Genomic DNA, 14,835 nt, shown 5'->3' on the forward strand with positions numbered 1-14,835 from the left:
ATGCTTGGGATCATTAGGAAGGGTATTGAGAACAAAACGGTTAGTATTATAATGCCGTTGTACAAATCGATGGTAAGGCCACACCTGGAGTATTGTGTCCAGTTCTGGTCGCCGCATCTCAAAAAAGACATAGTGGAAATGGAAAAGGTGCAAAAGAGAGCGACTAAGATGATTACGGGGCTGGGGCACCTTCCTTATGAGGAAAGGCTACGGCGTTTGGGCCTCTTCAGCCTAGAAAAGAGACGCTTGAGGGGGGACATGATTGAGACATACAAAATTATGCAGGGGATGGACAGAGTGGATAGGGAGATGCTCTTTACACTCTCACATAATACCAGAACCAGGGGACATCCACTAAAATTGAGTGTTGGGCGGGTTAGGACAGACAAAAGAAAATATTTCTTTACTCAGCGCGTGGTCGGTCTGTGGAACTCCTTGCCACAGGATGTGGTGCTGGCGTCTAGCCTAGACGCCTTTAAAAGGGGATTGGACGAGTTTCTGGAGGAAAAATCCATTATGGGGTACAAGCCATGATGTGTATGCGCAACCTCCTGATTTTAGAAATGGGTTAAGTCAGAATGCCAGATGTAGGGGAGAGCACCAGGATGAGGTCTCTTGTTATCTGGTGTGCTCCCTGGGGCATTTGGTGGGCCGCTGTGAGATACAGGAAGCTGGACTAGATGGGCCTATGGCCTGATCCAGTGGGGCTGTTCTTATGTTCTTATGTTCTTATGTTTCCCTCTCCAAAAGGGGTGCAACAACCAGGTTGCCTGGATCCCTTGCTCCACCCCTGGGCATTAGAAGAGCACATCCAAGGGGACCAATCCTGCCAACTGGGGAGGGGGTACCAGGGCTGGAGGTTGAGCATATTGTTTCTCCCCTCTCCTGCTGCCACACTGCCTCCAACTCCCTTCCTCTGTGTTCCCTGGCCAGCTGGAGTCCGGACTCCCAGGGAAATCACATCCAGAGAAACCCACTCCTAGGGAAACCCCCCCCCCACAGCCAGCCAGCTCCTCCTCCTCCTCCTCCTCCTCTCCCTTCTCAGGCCACTCTCCTCCTCCTCCCCCCCTCTGGCCCCCCTCCTCCTCTCCCTCTGGTCCCTCCTCCTCCTCAGTCCCCCCCACCCGCCCAACGGCAAAAGGGACTTCCCAGGCCGGCTGGAGTCCTGATCTGACTCCTGAAAAACCAGGCTGCCAGGGCTCACCTGAAGACACAGGGTCAAGGAATGGAGGCAGTAGGCTGGAGGCAATGGGCGGCAGGGCACCTCTCCTCTGCATGCAGCTGAACCACAAGGCTGCACAAACGCGCCTGTGCTTCACTCTTTCACTTGTCTGGGCACTGACAGACAAGGAGGGAAGGGAGGTGGAGGGGGGAAGCAGGAGAAAGTCTATGCTCTGATTGGCTTTGAGCTGCTCTGATTGGCTGCTGGCGCTGCAGAGGCTTTTTTCCTGCCTGGAAGGGCATTTTTTTCTTTTTTCACCAGAGACGTTGTGGACCACCAGTGGTCCATGGCCCATGGGTTGGGAACCCTAGCCTTAGAGCAGGGGTGTCCAAACGTTTTGGCAGGAGGGCCACATCATGTCTCTGACACTGTGTCAGGGGCGGGGATTTACATTTCAAATTTGAATAAATTTACATAAATGAATATTAGAGACGGAACTTGTATGAATGAACTAATTTTAATGAGCTTATTTATAATACACATGAGATCCAGAAGAGGGGGAGTTGTTAAAATAATTCCTGACACATATAACACACCTCTTCCTAGGGAAAAGTACAGAACAAACTTAAGAAGAGTAAGCATGGGCTCCTTTCCCCGCCATGCAGGAGCATGTTTTTACTCTCTCTCTCTCCCTCCCCCCCCCCCCATCCTGGCAACAAGCAGCAGCAAAAGAACACAATCAGTCAGGGATCTGGTGGGCACCTGCCCCCTCGGGACAGGAGTTTGTTTCTCCTCATTCACAGAGAAGGGAGCTGCCTGTCTCCCTCTCTCAGTCCCCCCCTCCCCCAGCCTGCACCGAGCACCAAACAAACTTAGAACCAGGCAGAGAGCTGTGTATATTTCCTCCTTCACAAACGGACCCCCATCTTCCTCCCTCTCTGCCAGCAACCCCAACAAGCAAAAGCAGTAGGTTTCCTCCCCATTCAAATATCCCATGAGTTCTTCCCTGCAGTGCCCGCCTTCAAAATGGAGCACTCACAGCCCAATCAACCCACACTTTCCTGGGAGTAAGACCCACTGACTCTATGGGACTTACTGCTGAGTAGACATGCTCTCCAGCTGCATTCAAGCATCCCTGGGACTTCTCCCCTGCAGTGCCAGCCCCCCCCCCATCCCAAGCACACTCCCAGCCCAATCAGATCCACACTTTCCTGGGAGTAAACCCCACTGAGAGTCTGATGGGATTTACTGCCGAGTAGACATGCTCTCCAGCGGCATTCAAACATCCCGCGATTTCTCCCATGCAGCGCCCACCCCCAGCACACGCAAGCAGCACAAATAGCTTTTGACCTTGCTTTTGACCTTGCAACAAATGGAAAGGGAGAAAATCTACCTCAACCCTTCCCCTCTCAAGTTCTCCATGGAGAAAGGAAGCAATGGTTTCTTTCCCTTCCAGTTGAGATTTTGCATGAAATGGCAGCAGCAAATATTGCTTTAACATACTGCAAAAGCTCAACTTGGGGGCAGGCACTATCTTCTGTTGTCCATGAAAGCAGATATTTTCCTTCCTATTAGGTTTTTACAGATGAGGTAATGAGTATCACCTGTATATTATCTCCTGCAAAAACCAAATGAAAGAAGAAATTTCATTCATTCCTCAATTGAGAACAGAAAAAGTGAGGACTGTTTTCCTCCTATCCATTAGGTTGTTGCATAAGCAGTGAGGTGTTGGCCTGATGCTTTGTGCAACAGGTCAACCTACAGGAGAAAAACTGACTCTCCATTTTTTCCCCATTTTCCATACACGAAAAGAAAAGCAGTACTTTATCTCTCCTGCAAGTTAAGGTTTTGCAAAGAGTACCAGTGGTGCCTCACTGCTGCCTCTTCTATAAAACCAACTGAAGCAAACAATTCTACTCTCCTTTCCACCAAGGAAAGAAAGAGAGAAGAGTTGCTCTCCTTCTAGATGAGTTTTTGCAGGAGGTAGCAGTGACACACTGTTGGTGCCAATTGCAAAAGTCACTCACCAGAGAAACAAATGACCCATTTCCTCCATGGAGCATGGAAAAGGGAGATAAAACTTACATATGTGACTTTTGGAAAGATCCACAGCAGATATGGTATCTAACAAAATCCAAACAATTTTCTCAAAACGGTTTACACTACACATCTTACATGTCTCTCAAGTTCTGCAGCTCATTATCTTTCACTCAAGATTTGTAAAAAAGTATGAGATTTCACATTTATTACTTTAAAACTTCATTTCTGTTAAATGATACAATGTTACTGAAAAACAAGCACATGACCAAAGCTGAATATTTTTAAGTGGCATGAATAGAGAAGATGCCTGAAATATTAATCTTATCATGAAATGCCTGAAATATTAATCTTATCATCAAATGCCACACTGTTTTACTTGCTCAAGACACATTTTCAATGATGTTGCAATGCATCAAATTTTACTTGAATGTAAAATTTTAATAAAGTTATAAACTTAAAAGATGCTAACAAGTCTTCACTTGTGGATTTGGTTAAGCTGCAGAGTTCATTGCTAATGCCTAACCTTGTGCAGCCTGACCATATTGCTATTTTTGGCACACAGTTGTGTTAGGGTTCCCTTTCAAACAATTTTTTTAAAAAAACAACAATACAGGAACAAATGCATATTGCATTGTGTATGAATGTAGTGATCCTACTCACCGAGGAACATATACCATCCTTATTAATGGAAGTTTGTGCAAACTATGGAGAATAATGAAATAAATTACTGTTTACATTCAGAATTTGTGCATAAGAGTTCTGAAAGATGGGCCTGGGAGATAAATTGATAAAACAGAGGAGAGAGGGACAAAGAGAAAAATTGTTTTAAGAACTACAGTCTATCTTTCTGTTAAACACATTATAAATTGAAAAGATGGTCATACTTACCATCACCAGAAAAGATATTTGCATTTGTATCCAACTTTGCTCTCCCTTTATTGAATATTTATTTATAGAATTTATACCCTGCCATTCTAACCCACTAAGGGCACACAAGGCAGCTTAAAGATAAAACAATACTAAAATATTGATGTATACAATAAAAACAATTAAAATAATTACTTTTAATAGTAACAATATATAACATAACAATACTAACTGAATAGTTTTCCATCCTGCCTAATGAAGCATTCTAGGTACTCAAAAGACTGCAAGTTTCTTCAAACAGGGGAACAGGCAATATCATCCCACCTAACATACCACTTCTAACTGAGTGCACAACTTTTTCAGGAAAGATAGTAAAAAACAATGCGGCAAGTGAACATATTAGTAACTGATGTTGAACTTCATAATGGTAAACTACCACCAAGGCTCTCTAAATGAAACTGGCACAGATACAAAGTCAAAGATACAGATTATTGCAAGTACTGTACAACTAATTTCATGTTTCTTTATTCTTAATACTTCAGACAAATTTAGTCAGGCCTGTATGTTACCAACTTGTACTAGATCATACAAGTATAAATTGCCCACAACCAACCAGGACAGATCAGGTCTCAACTCTGCAATTTAATCTTCACCCTGGATTTTTGTTTTTTTTTAAAGAAAAACAATCCCATGTCCACAGCCAATTCAGCAATACATGATCTTTAAGTGCCCACACATTAACAACCAAGTTGTGTTGGGTTTCATAAGGTTACTGACGCTCAGCACTGAAAATAAGTTCTAGGGAAGAGCCTATCAACTGGAACCAAACCCTTTTGTAGGGGGAATCTTGAACTGCAAGTTCAGCTATGAATAATTATATGTATAAAATTTAAGATAGAGCTCATTCCTATATACAGGAATACAAACTTTAACTGGCTTTCCAGCTCTCTTGTTTCACTCCCTCTGGAAGGAATAATATATTGGATTATATAATCATCTGTGAGAGGGCAGAACACACTACCATACATATATCCCATGACAATAATAATGTATATAGTTTATATAATTTTATATTCATATAGTTATATATAATTTATATAATTTAGCACATCTATGCACATGGCAACTTACAAAGTTACACACAAAAGGCAACCAGTCTCTGGTCCCAACTACTTTAAAATATAGGACAGACAATTGGGGAAAACAGAGAAAGAAGAAAAAACAGGAAGGGATGAATGCGGACAACTGCAGGTACACACAGTGAGGTTAAGATTAAAAATTAATATTAAATATATCTGAGTTGAATTTTAATTGCCTGAAGTAGTTTACAATCATCCTGGCTGAAAAGCAAGGCATAAATATCACAAATTATCTGAGGTAGCCTCAAGTTTTCTGGCATGCATAGGGGAGGGAGGAGGAGACCTTGTACCCTGTGTCATAATGCACCTGAGACAGTGTGACCAGACATCCTCTTTTTCCTGGACATGTCCTCTTTTTTAGCATTGTGTTCTGGAGAAGCACTTAAATGTTCTCCTTTTCCCTGTGAGCAAGCCCCTGCAGGCAGCGCACAGCTTTCCTGTAATTAATACACTATATTTAATAAATTATATGTAATAGTTTTAAAGTTAATATAGTGTTTAATTTAACCACATGGAATCAATATACAAGTGTTTTTAGCTTCTATTTTGAAATGTCTTAAATTTCTCTTGGCTATCCTACATTTTGGGGTGCCTTGTCCTCTTTTGCCCTTATGACATCTGGTCATCCATCCTGACTTGAGATGCAGATGATACCGTTTCAAAATGGAAGACAATGTGAAAGCTCTGCCTCTTCCCCAGGTTTAAGGATGGGTCACAACCTCATCCAGGATGCCTCCAAGGCGTACTGTGAAGTCCAAGATAAGAAAAAGGAAAGTCCATCTGAAGTAAAATGGAAGGAGTAGTCAACAGAATGACTAAATTTGTAAACCCTTGCCTGTGCATACTTAGTTGGAAATAGATATCACTAAATTCAGTAAAACTTATTCCCAAATAAACATAGTCTGGTTGCAATCCTATGCACAATTCTATGCTCCATTCAGAATCATGCATAAAGTTGGTTGCACAGCTCAGTTTGAGCAAAAGAGGGAGAGGATTTGTTTTTTCTTTAGCCTGTTGGAACTTCTTTTAAGTTTATTCTTACTTCCTTAATCTTCTAAACCTAGAGGAAGAATTTTCATACCCATTACTTTTAAGGGTGTGTGATTAAGAAATTTTCCCCAAAATGTTTTTTAAATCCATGCATGATCATATGGTACTATGATCTATTATGATCATAATATAATAGTATTACAAGCTAGCTAGCAAAAGCTTTTACTTTGGTGATTTATGGATTTATTTACAAGGCAGGATTAAGTATATAAAGAACCTCCTCCAACACTACTGCTTTAATAGACTAGTGCTGCAGTTTTCAAACTTTCCAGGAGTTTGAAACCCACAGTAAATTCTTGCAAGGGAGGGGAGGGAGGCGGCAGGGGGAAGGCAGCGACGCAATCCCCAGGATCATGCCGCTCAGGGAGCCCTGTGCGAGCACCTGCAGGGCTCCCCAGGTCAGGGAAAATGAAAGTGGAGTGATCGCGCTCTGCCGCCGCAAAACCGGAAGCGGAGCACAATCGCTCCACTTTCACTTTCCCTGACCTGGGGAGCCCTGCAGGTGCACCCCAGCCCCTGCAGCTCTGTGAGAAATGAAAGTGGAGCGATCACACTCCGCTTCCGGTTTAGCAGAGGCAGGGCGCAATCACCCCACTTTCACTTTAGAAGCCTCGGGGAGCCCTGCAGACAGTCACACAGGGCTCCCCGCACCCCTGGGAGGCTGCAGGAGGCTGTGGTAAGTGCAGTCAAGCCCCTGCAGCCCCCTGAGTGGCACAATCCTGGGGATCGCACCGCTGCCTGCTCCCTGTCTCCTGGCTGCCCCCGCCCCTTAAGGGGAAAGAGGCAAGACCCCACAGGCTGGGGCGTCGCGATGCCCCAGTTTGAAAACCTCTGGACTAGTGGTAGTCAGTAACTGCAAAAAGGCAACTTAACATTTCACAATGAAAGGCATAGGCATTTAATGGCACACTAACAATGGATTATTGGGGAAACACTCAGTTTGAGAAACTGGCAGTACCAGGTGGGTCCATAAGCATTTCCCCTTATCATAAATAATTACTGTAAAAAAAAAGTTGTGTCCTACTATCCTCCACAAAGGATCCACAGCAGCTTACAATGACCAGCTTAAAACAGTTTTTGAGGCAGTGGTGAAAGTACCATTGGTAGTACTCCAAAATATGACAAGTAGCACTTGGTCATAGATTGTGCAGCACTGCTCTGCCCAGCAGGATACCATCAGAGGTGGAGTGGAGATAGCTGGGGCAGCAGTACCTTATCAGTTTGATGCAGAAGTCTGGACCCTGAAAGAGGACAGGTTGGGTAAGGGAAGTTACGGAAAAATAAGGAACAAGTGGTTTTTACAGAAAAGCAAAAGGTGGAAGCCTCAACTTCAGCTACACTAAAACAATGCAAACTATACAAACAAACTATACTAAAACAGAAAAATATTAAGACTGCAGCCAGAATCTTGCTGTACAAGGTCAGGACAAATAGAACATGTATTAGCTCCAAAATATGGTGGTGAGCCCTGAACACAGATTCATCTAAGGAACAGAAAGAACCTTTGTTATCTTCCTTGTATTAATATCTAGATAGCAAGCTCTTTGAAGCAAGACCTGTCATTTTACTCTATATGAAGCATGCCATGCACACTGATGACGCTATAGAAACAATGGCCACCTAAGAAGAAAAGGTGGTGTACACAAACTTTCAAACATTGTTAGCTTAGTCTTAATTATGTTTTAAATCAGACTGCTATACATCAAACAGCACTGCAATTTGCCACATGCCTGTAATAAGCACTAACTGCCCTAAGTCAAGACGAAAATGCAGAAATGTTTTCTTTTCCTGCCACTATCAGCCATTTGTGTAATTTTTAAAAGAGACTATAGCACTGTGCTTTTCCCAGCTGACCACACACAGACAACTAGTTGTTGACTGCACTCCTTCCTACATGGGGGAGGGGGATGCAAATGCTAGCAAAATCCCCTTCCTGCATTTCCCAGGTCAGACAGAGAAAAAAGGGGCTCTTCAAATATTCTTTGTCCTCCCATCTCATGTGAAAACAGCACTCACCCATAGAGTTAAGTGAAAGAAATTCAACAGATCTCAGCAGGGCAGACCATTCCATCTAAAGTACTCACATGCAAAGTGATAGTGGGACTTTTCAAAAACACATCAAAAACTGAGACAAATGTTTGTGTAGTTTTCATAAACAAGAATTAACTTTGTTATTAAGAATAATAGTTTACTTTCCTAAATTGTTACTTTTACAACACTGAGAGGTAACCCAACCCATAGACAAACACCATTTGTGAAACATGTGGTATACATAATAGGATGCGTTAATCAGGTATAGATATTACATGCAATATGTCATCCACATACAAGACTACAGGATTACACGTACTGCAAAAAGAAATTAGACAATACAGACTTAACTTACCACACAAAGTTTGAAATGTCATCCTTAGAAAAGTAGAATCAGTTTCCGAGGCTCAACGAAGGCTGTGCCACAATAACATAACATCACATTGTCACACTGCACCATGTAATACTCAAAAGTGAAGAGTCACAATTACAGAGCTGAGCGCCTTTCTGGAGAATGGTTCATCACCACTGCTTAACAAGACAGCAACATACTGAGATACCGGCGACCAGCTCCAGGGGAGTCTCCCAACATTCTGCAAGCAGCTCTCCTGTTCCAATTCTTTCACACACAGTGTTGTGTTTAGCACACTGTCAAACTTGATGACAGTAATGACCAATCTTAAGGTCTGAATGAAATGTTTAGTATTCCTACAAACAGTTGTTAAAATGCTGCTAAATCAGCCTCAGAGTTAACTAATGACAACACTGAACCACAGGCTTTTAAGAATTAGATAGTAATTCTGCAAAATGAATTGGCCTAAGACTGTAATAACTACCTTATATAGAACTTCTGCTGACAAGACCATAGATGTTCAGCTTACTTTACTCTCCTGTGAACCAAAAAACCATGGACCAGCTTTACTACTTCCTCATCAGCTTTAACTACCAGCACTTCCAGAAACAGATTTACTTCAACTAAAATGATGGTAGAGGCAAGCTAAACAACCTATTCATAAACAAACTGCACCTGTAACAAGTCTCTTGATGCTCTAAATAAGGGGTCTCCAAACCCCAGCCCGGGGGCCAGATGCGGCCCACGGCAAGCCTCTATCTGGCCCACGGCCAGCCTCTGACACCTTGAGAGCCTCTGGCCCAGTTGTCCAAACACAACCAGAGTTGTGCTTGTGGGGTGGGGGAATGGGGGTCCATTTAAGTGTGCTTTATTTCTTGGGCTGTGTTTGTGCTTGGAGAGGCCCTGGACATTTGAGCCCATTCATTTATTCATTCATCTAAGTTTCATCTCTAATATATTTGAACTTCATATTTAATTTTTTTTACGGTGCTCGACATTGTGCCAGATATTTTATGCGGCCCTCCGGCCAAAATGTTTAGAGACCCCCGCTCTAAATCAGCGGGTTTCTCTTAACACAGTCTAGAATAAGACTCTAGCTTTGTATCAAATTACTGTGACTAAAGCAAATTCAAAGTTATACTGAGATTCATGTCCACCTTAGAATTAATCACAATCACGTTCATTGTAATGAGGGAATTTGTGAGCCAAATCTCAAATAAACAAAAACTGTATTCTCCCTAATTTCTACATAATGAAGAGAAAACACAACTCCTACCTCATCTGGCAGGGATTCCCTTCTGGAGACTAGAGCTGTAAAACAGTGTTGCTCAAACTGTGGGTCAGGACCCAATAGGTGGGTCGCAAGTCAATTTCAGGTGGGTCCCCATTCATTTCAATATTTTATTTTTAATCTATTAGACTTGATGCTACCATGGTATGTGACTACATTTCGGGAAATATTACGGACCTGTACTTTGAACAAGCTACTATGTATATTCTTTTAACAATGATAGTCAATGGGACTTACTCTTGGGTAAATGTGGGTAGCATTGCAGACTAGGATTGCGAAAAATTTTCCTGCTTGATGATGTCACTTCCGGTCATGACATCACTTCCCGTGGGTCCTGACAGATTCTCATTCTAAGTGGGTCCCAGTGCTAAATGCGTGAGACCCACTGCTATAAAACATTAAAGAATTATTGAGCAGAAGGTTTTACAAGAAGGTTCCCACAGAATAATCTTTATCAGAGTTTTCAACATAGATGTGGAAGGTAGCCTCTCCCCCCCCCCCATCAACCACAGGTCTATCAACACCATTATTTCCACTTAAGTTCCACTTCAAGTTAAGTCAGTTGTAAGAGTTATGGACATCAAGTGTAACAACTTCAAGTGGCAATATTAGGGTTGTCACTTTTTTTCCTGACAGAAAAAACATTGTATCAAGTTCAGGGAACCACAGATTAAGGCAGATACTGACAAAGTGGAGTGGGTCCTGAAGGGGGCGACAAGAATGGTGAGGTGGAAGGCTACATTGTACGAGGACACACTGAAGGCACTGGGCATGTTTGGTTGGGAGAAGACAAGGTCAAGGGATGACATATTTTTCAACTATTTTGTGAACAGTTGCTTTATAGATTTTTGTATATAGATGCATTTTAATAATGCTAGCTATCTCGAGTGCCATTTACCAAAAGGCAGGGCAAACATTTTTTAAATAATAAAAAAATGTGAAGGGCTCCAGCTCCACTAGGTATCGTCAACATGCTGTAAAGCACGATTATGGCGGGAGGAGGGAGTGCTAGCCCTGAACCAGTTAGAGCTGGAACCAGCACTAGATGCCCAGAGGTGAGTGCAACTGCCAGGTGGCAGTGAGGGCTTTGGGGGCAGAGGAGGAACCGGCCCAGGAGGGAAGGTGGGGGTCTCCTCCACCAGTTCCTATCCTTCATGTCAGGTTGAAAAGCCCTGCACGGAAGTTCTCAAGTCTGCACCAGCAAAACAGCCAGTGAAGACTTCAGAAGCTCCACTGCAGGGCCTGGGATTTCTTCAGGGGAAGAGGAAGAACGTCGTCTTCTCCCAAGGAGACCTAAGGCAGCTTCACTGCGCCTGTGGGATACAGCAATAGCTATTTTGGCCCACTATTCCTCTGGGTGCCAGGCACCAAAGGATTGGACTGCCCTGCTCTGTTGTTCCAGCAGGTAGGACCAGGGCAAATGGGTTTAACATGACAAATTTCAATTAAATGTCAGGCAGAACTTTCTGGTGGTATGAACATATCGACAGTGGAACAGTGTGCCTTGGAAGGTGGTAGACTCTCCATTGTTGCAGGTCTTTGAGAATAAGCTAACTAGTCATCTATCGGGGAAGCTATAGTTGTGGGTAGCCTGGTTTGGCAGAGAGATGATCTTGTAAGTCCCTTCCAATTCTATGAGGTTCTAAACAAGTAGAAAATGGGCAGATATGAAAAAACCGCATCTTTTCTCATTGCTAGGTCTTCATGACAGGACACACAACAAGTACTGAATTTATTTATATATGCATACACTGCATCTGCTGAAAATATGGATCCTTTGCTAGAAAGAAAAATGGGGTGTAACTTTTCCACCTCCAAAACAGCTCTACAGCTCTTTAGTGACTTGCTAAAGGCTAGTCCTGCCTTGGTGTTTATCCAACTATAAATCTATGTGCTTCAACCTTATACCTCAGAACATCATCCATTTGAAATCAAGCTGAGGCAAAACAGCTAGTAGGTCTCAACATTTCTGATCCCATCTAGATCATGCCATGTGGTAACCACATTTCTAGAAATCTCAAGTTTTCCATTTCTATAAAGTTTCAACCCCACACAATTACAGAAAAACAAAATAAGCGTATTTCAAAAATGCAAATAATGCATTCTATTAGCTGGTATAGCATATTGGCTAAAGACTGAGTTATGATTCAGAAAAGTCCCCAGTTAAAATGTTGCTTCTGCTATGAAGGAAAAGGGTATCGCCTTGCAAGCCACTTTCTCTCACCTCTAGTTATATCTGCTACATGGAGAAAACATTACTGACCTACCCTTGTAGGGCTGTTGTAAGGATAACAGGATTGGTTATTCAAAGCACTTCACAAACACTGTAAGCACAGTAGAAATGCTAGATATTATAGTTTTTGTTTCCATATGTCTCATAAGCGACTGTTACTTTTGAATTATTCAAGATAATCACAAAAATCCTGGATCACCTCAAGTGACTAGATGATAATTTTCTATTTGTTAAGTTCATTATACAATATGAAGTTTCCCTAAAAATACATAAGACATAATGACTAACTGCAATGACCATGCATATACAAAAGCAGCCAAAAAACTCCCACACAGGTAATCATCACAGGTGATCTACATACTGTTTCCATGAGTATCCCTATGCTTTTTATAGAAAAATCTTTATATGTAGTAGTTCCTAACTAAAACAGCAAAACAGAATGAAATGTCTGCTGTTTTATGCACATCCACTTTATTAAAGACTACATGACTTTCCACAACATCCAGCAAACCTGTACTTCAAAAGTTGCAAGAACAAATTACTGAACTAAGTTTATGTATTATGTATCTGAAAGGCTCTGGAGTCAATAAAACATTAAAGGCCCAGCCCATTTTCCGCACACCTTAAAAACCTACCATTTTCAGTTTCTTCCATGTTATTAATTCTTGGGCTGGTGATGAATGGCCCTATTTTCATTCCTCAGGTTCACAGTGTGTTTGGCTTGTCCCAAAGTGGGTCTACTGAAAATAATGGAGCAGGTGCAGTGGAGGGGAAAGCCAGCAGTACAGCAATTCAGAACTACTGCCAAAGCCAGCATCACCAAAGAACAGATTGCATTAAATAAAAATGCACTGTCACCTGCATGCTCATTAGAAATAATAGATACATCTAGAAGCGTTCGTACTCATTACCACCTGTCATGAGTTGAATAAGTTATTCAATGTACTTGCTTGCAAAACAATCTTTAGCAACCAATGTTTCTACGTTTAAAAAAAGCCAGCAAGGCTACAGATTTTCATTTCTCAAGGGTTTGTTGAATTCCCAATACAGCTAATTGGGACAGTGTTGATAACCAGCTGGGTGGTCCCCTAACCTTCCCACTTTCTCCTGTACAATTCCCACCCACGTAATCTCTTGATAATCTCTTCCATACAGCCCATCTAATATATGCTTTTACTACAACAAGCAGCCTAGATACATAGTTCTCTTCCAGTGTCCCAAGGCTACAGTCTCTTGGCCGCACACCTCCCAGTATACTAGATACTACACAGAAAAATGCCCAAGGTAAGGGATACAATACACCATATCCAGCTCTGATGCACCACATCCAGATGTCTATTTCGCTTGACACCAGCCTTGTGGCAACTCACCCACAGGATTCCTTTCCTGAAGCCTTCGCTCCAGTTCATAAGAAAATAAAAAGAGTCCCACTGGCTCAGGCCCAGGGCCCATCCAGTCCAGCCTCCTGTATCCCACAGTGGCTCACTAGATGCTTCAGAGAGCACACCAGACAACAGGAGACCAGCATCCTGGTGCCTTCCCACACACCTGGCATTCAGAGACAGGTTACCTCTTACACCCAGAGGATGCATACAGTCGTCATGGCTTGTAACCTGTGATGGACTTTCCCTTCAGAAACCATTCCAGCCCTCTTTTAAAGGCATCCAGGCCAGATGCCATCTCCACATCCTGTGGCAAGGGGTTCCACAGGTTAACTGCATGCTGGACAAAGAAGCATTTTCGGAGTCCCTCCAACCAGGATCTGGGCCGCCGCAGCCGTGGCTGTTCAGGAACGTGCAACATGGCAACGCTCCGACCCCGGCTGCAGAACAGCAGCCCCTCCGGAGGCGCCCACCCCCAGAGCAGAGCAGAGTAGAGCGACGAGCCCCCTCCACCACTCACCCTGCTGGATGTCCCCGTTGGCGCCGCCGGGCACGGGCACGTTGAGCTGGCGCTCGGGCTCCGGCAGGCAGCGGCGGCAGAAGGAGTGCAGACAGGGCAGCAGCTTCGGCTCGGCCTCGCGGCTCTGCAGGCTCTGCGCGCACACCGCGCAGGTGTCCAGCAGCGAAAGCGGGCCCGGCGCGGCGCTGGAGAGGGCGGGCGGCGCGGGGCTGGGGCCTAGAGGCGCCGGGGCCGAGGCGGAGGCCGGGCCGGCGCCCCCCGCGGCCGGCGCCGCGGCCTCCGCCTCCCCCGGGCCCTTGTCCGCGGCCGCGGCCACGACCACCGCGGCGGGGCTCGCGCTCTCCTCGGGCGGGGCGGCGGGGGCCGGCGGGGACGGGGACGCCGCGGCGAAGGTGGCGGCGGCGGCGGGCTCCGGGCCGCCCCCGGCCGGCCCGGCCTCCGCGGCTCCCTCCCCGCCGCTGCCACCACCTCCTCCTCCTTTGTTTTCCGCCATATTTCCTCCTTTGAACCCGACTCCCCGCTTCCCTCACGCACAGCACCGCGCATGCGCCCGCACGCACGGCATCAGTTTGCGCGCGCGCCGCCGACACACATCTAGTGCGAGGAGCGCGGAGGGACAGGGAGGGGGCGGGGCTGAGTGTGCGTGTTCTTCAAGAGAGGGGGAGGGGAGCGCGAATAGTGGTGGACCAACCGTCGAATGGCAAACTGAATCCCTTCGCCTGAAGGCGCGCGCACGGCCGCTGGGGTGCGCGCACGCACTCAAGGGGG

At 44.6% G+C, this 14,835-nt stretch overlaps 1 protein-coding gene across 2 annotated transcripts in view; it reads right to left on the reverse strand.

Annotated features, from left to right (window-relative positions):
* The window catches only part of TRIM33 (tripartite motif containing 33), a 79,716-nt gene extending 65,156 nt beyond the window's left edge, over positions 1-14,560 (reverse strand). For both annotated transcript variants that reach the window (XM_066623615.1, XM_066623614.1), the window contains exon 1: positions 14,068-14,560. In XM_066623615.1, coding sequence (XP_066479712.1) covers positions 14,068-14,560 — 493 coding nt within the window. The remainder of the gene's footprint in view (positions 1-14,067) is intronic.
* Positions 14,561-14,835: the final 275 nt, after the last annotated feature.

This window comes from Tiliqua scincoides, chromosome 4 (assembly GCF_035046505.1).
Source record: "Tiliqua scincoides isolate rTilSci1 chromosome 4, rTilSci1.hap2, whole genome shotgun sequence".
Classification (NCBI taxonomy): Eukaryota; Metazoa; Chordata; class Lepidosauria; order Squamata; family Scincidae; genus Tiliqua; species Tiliqua scincoides.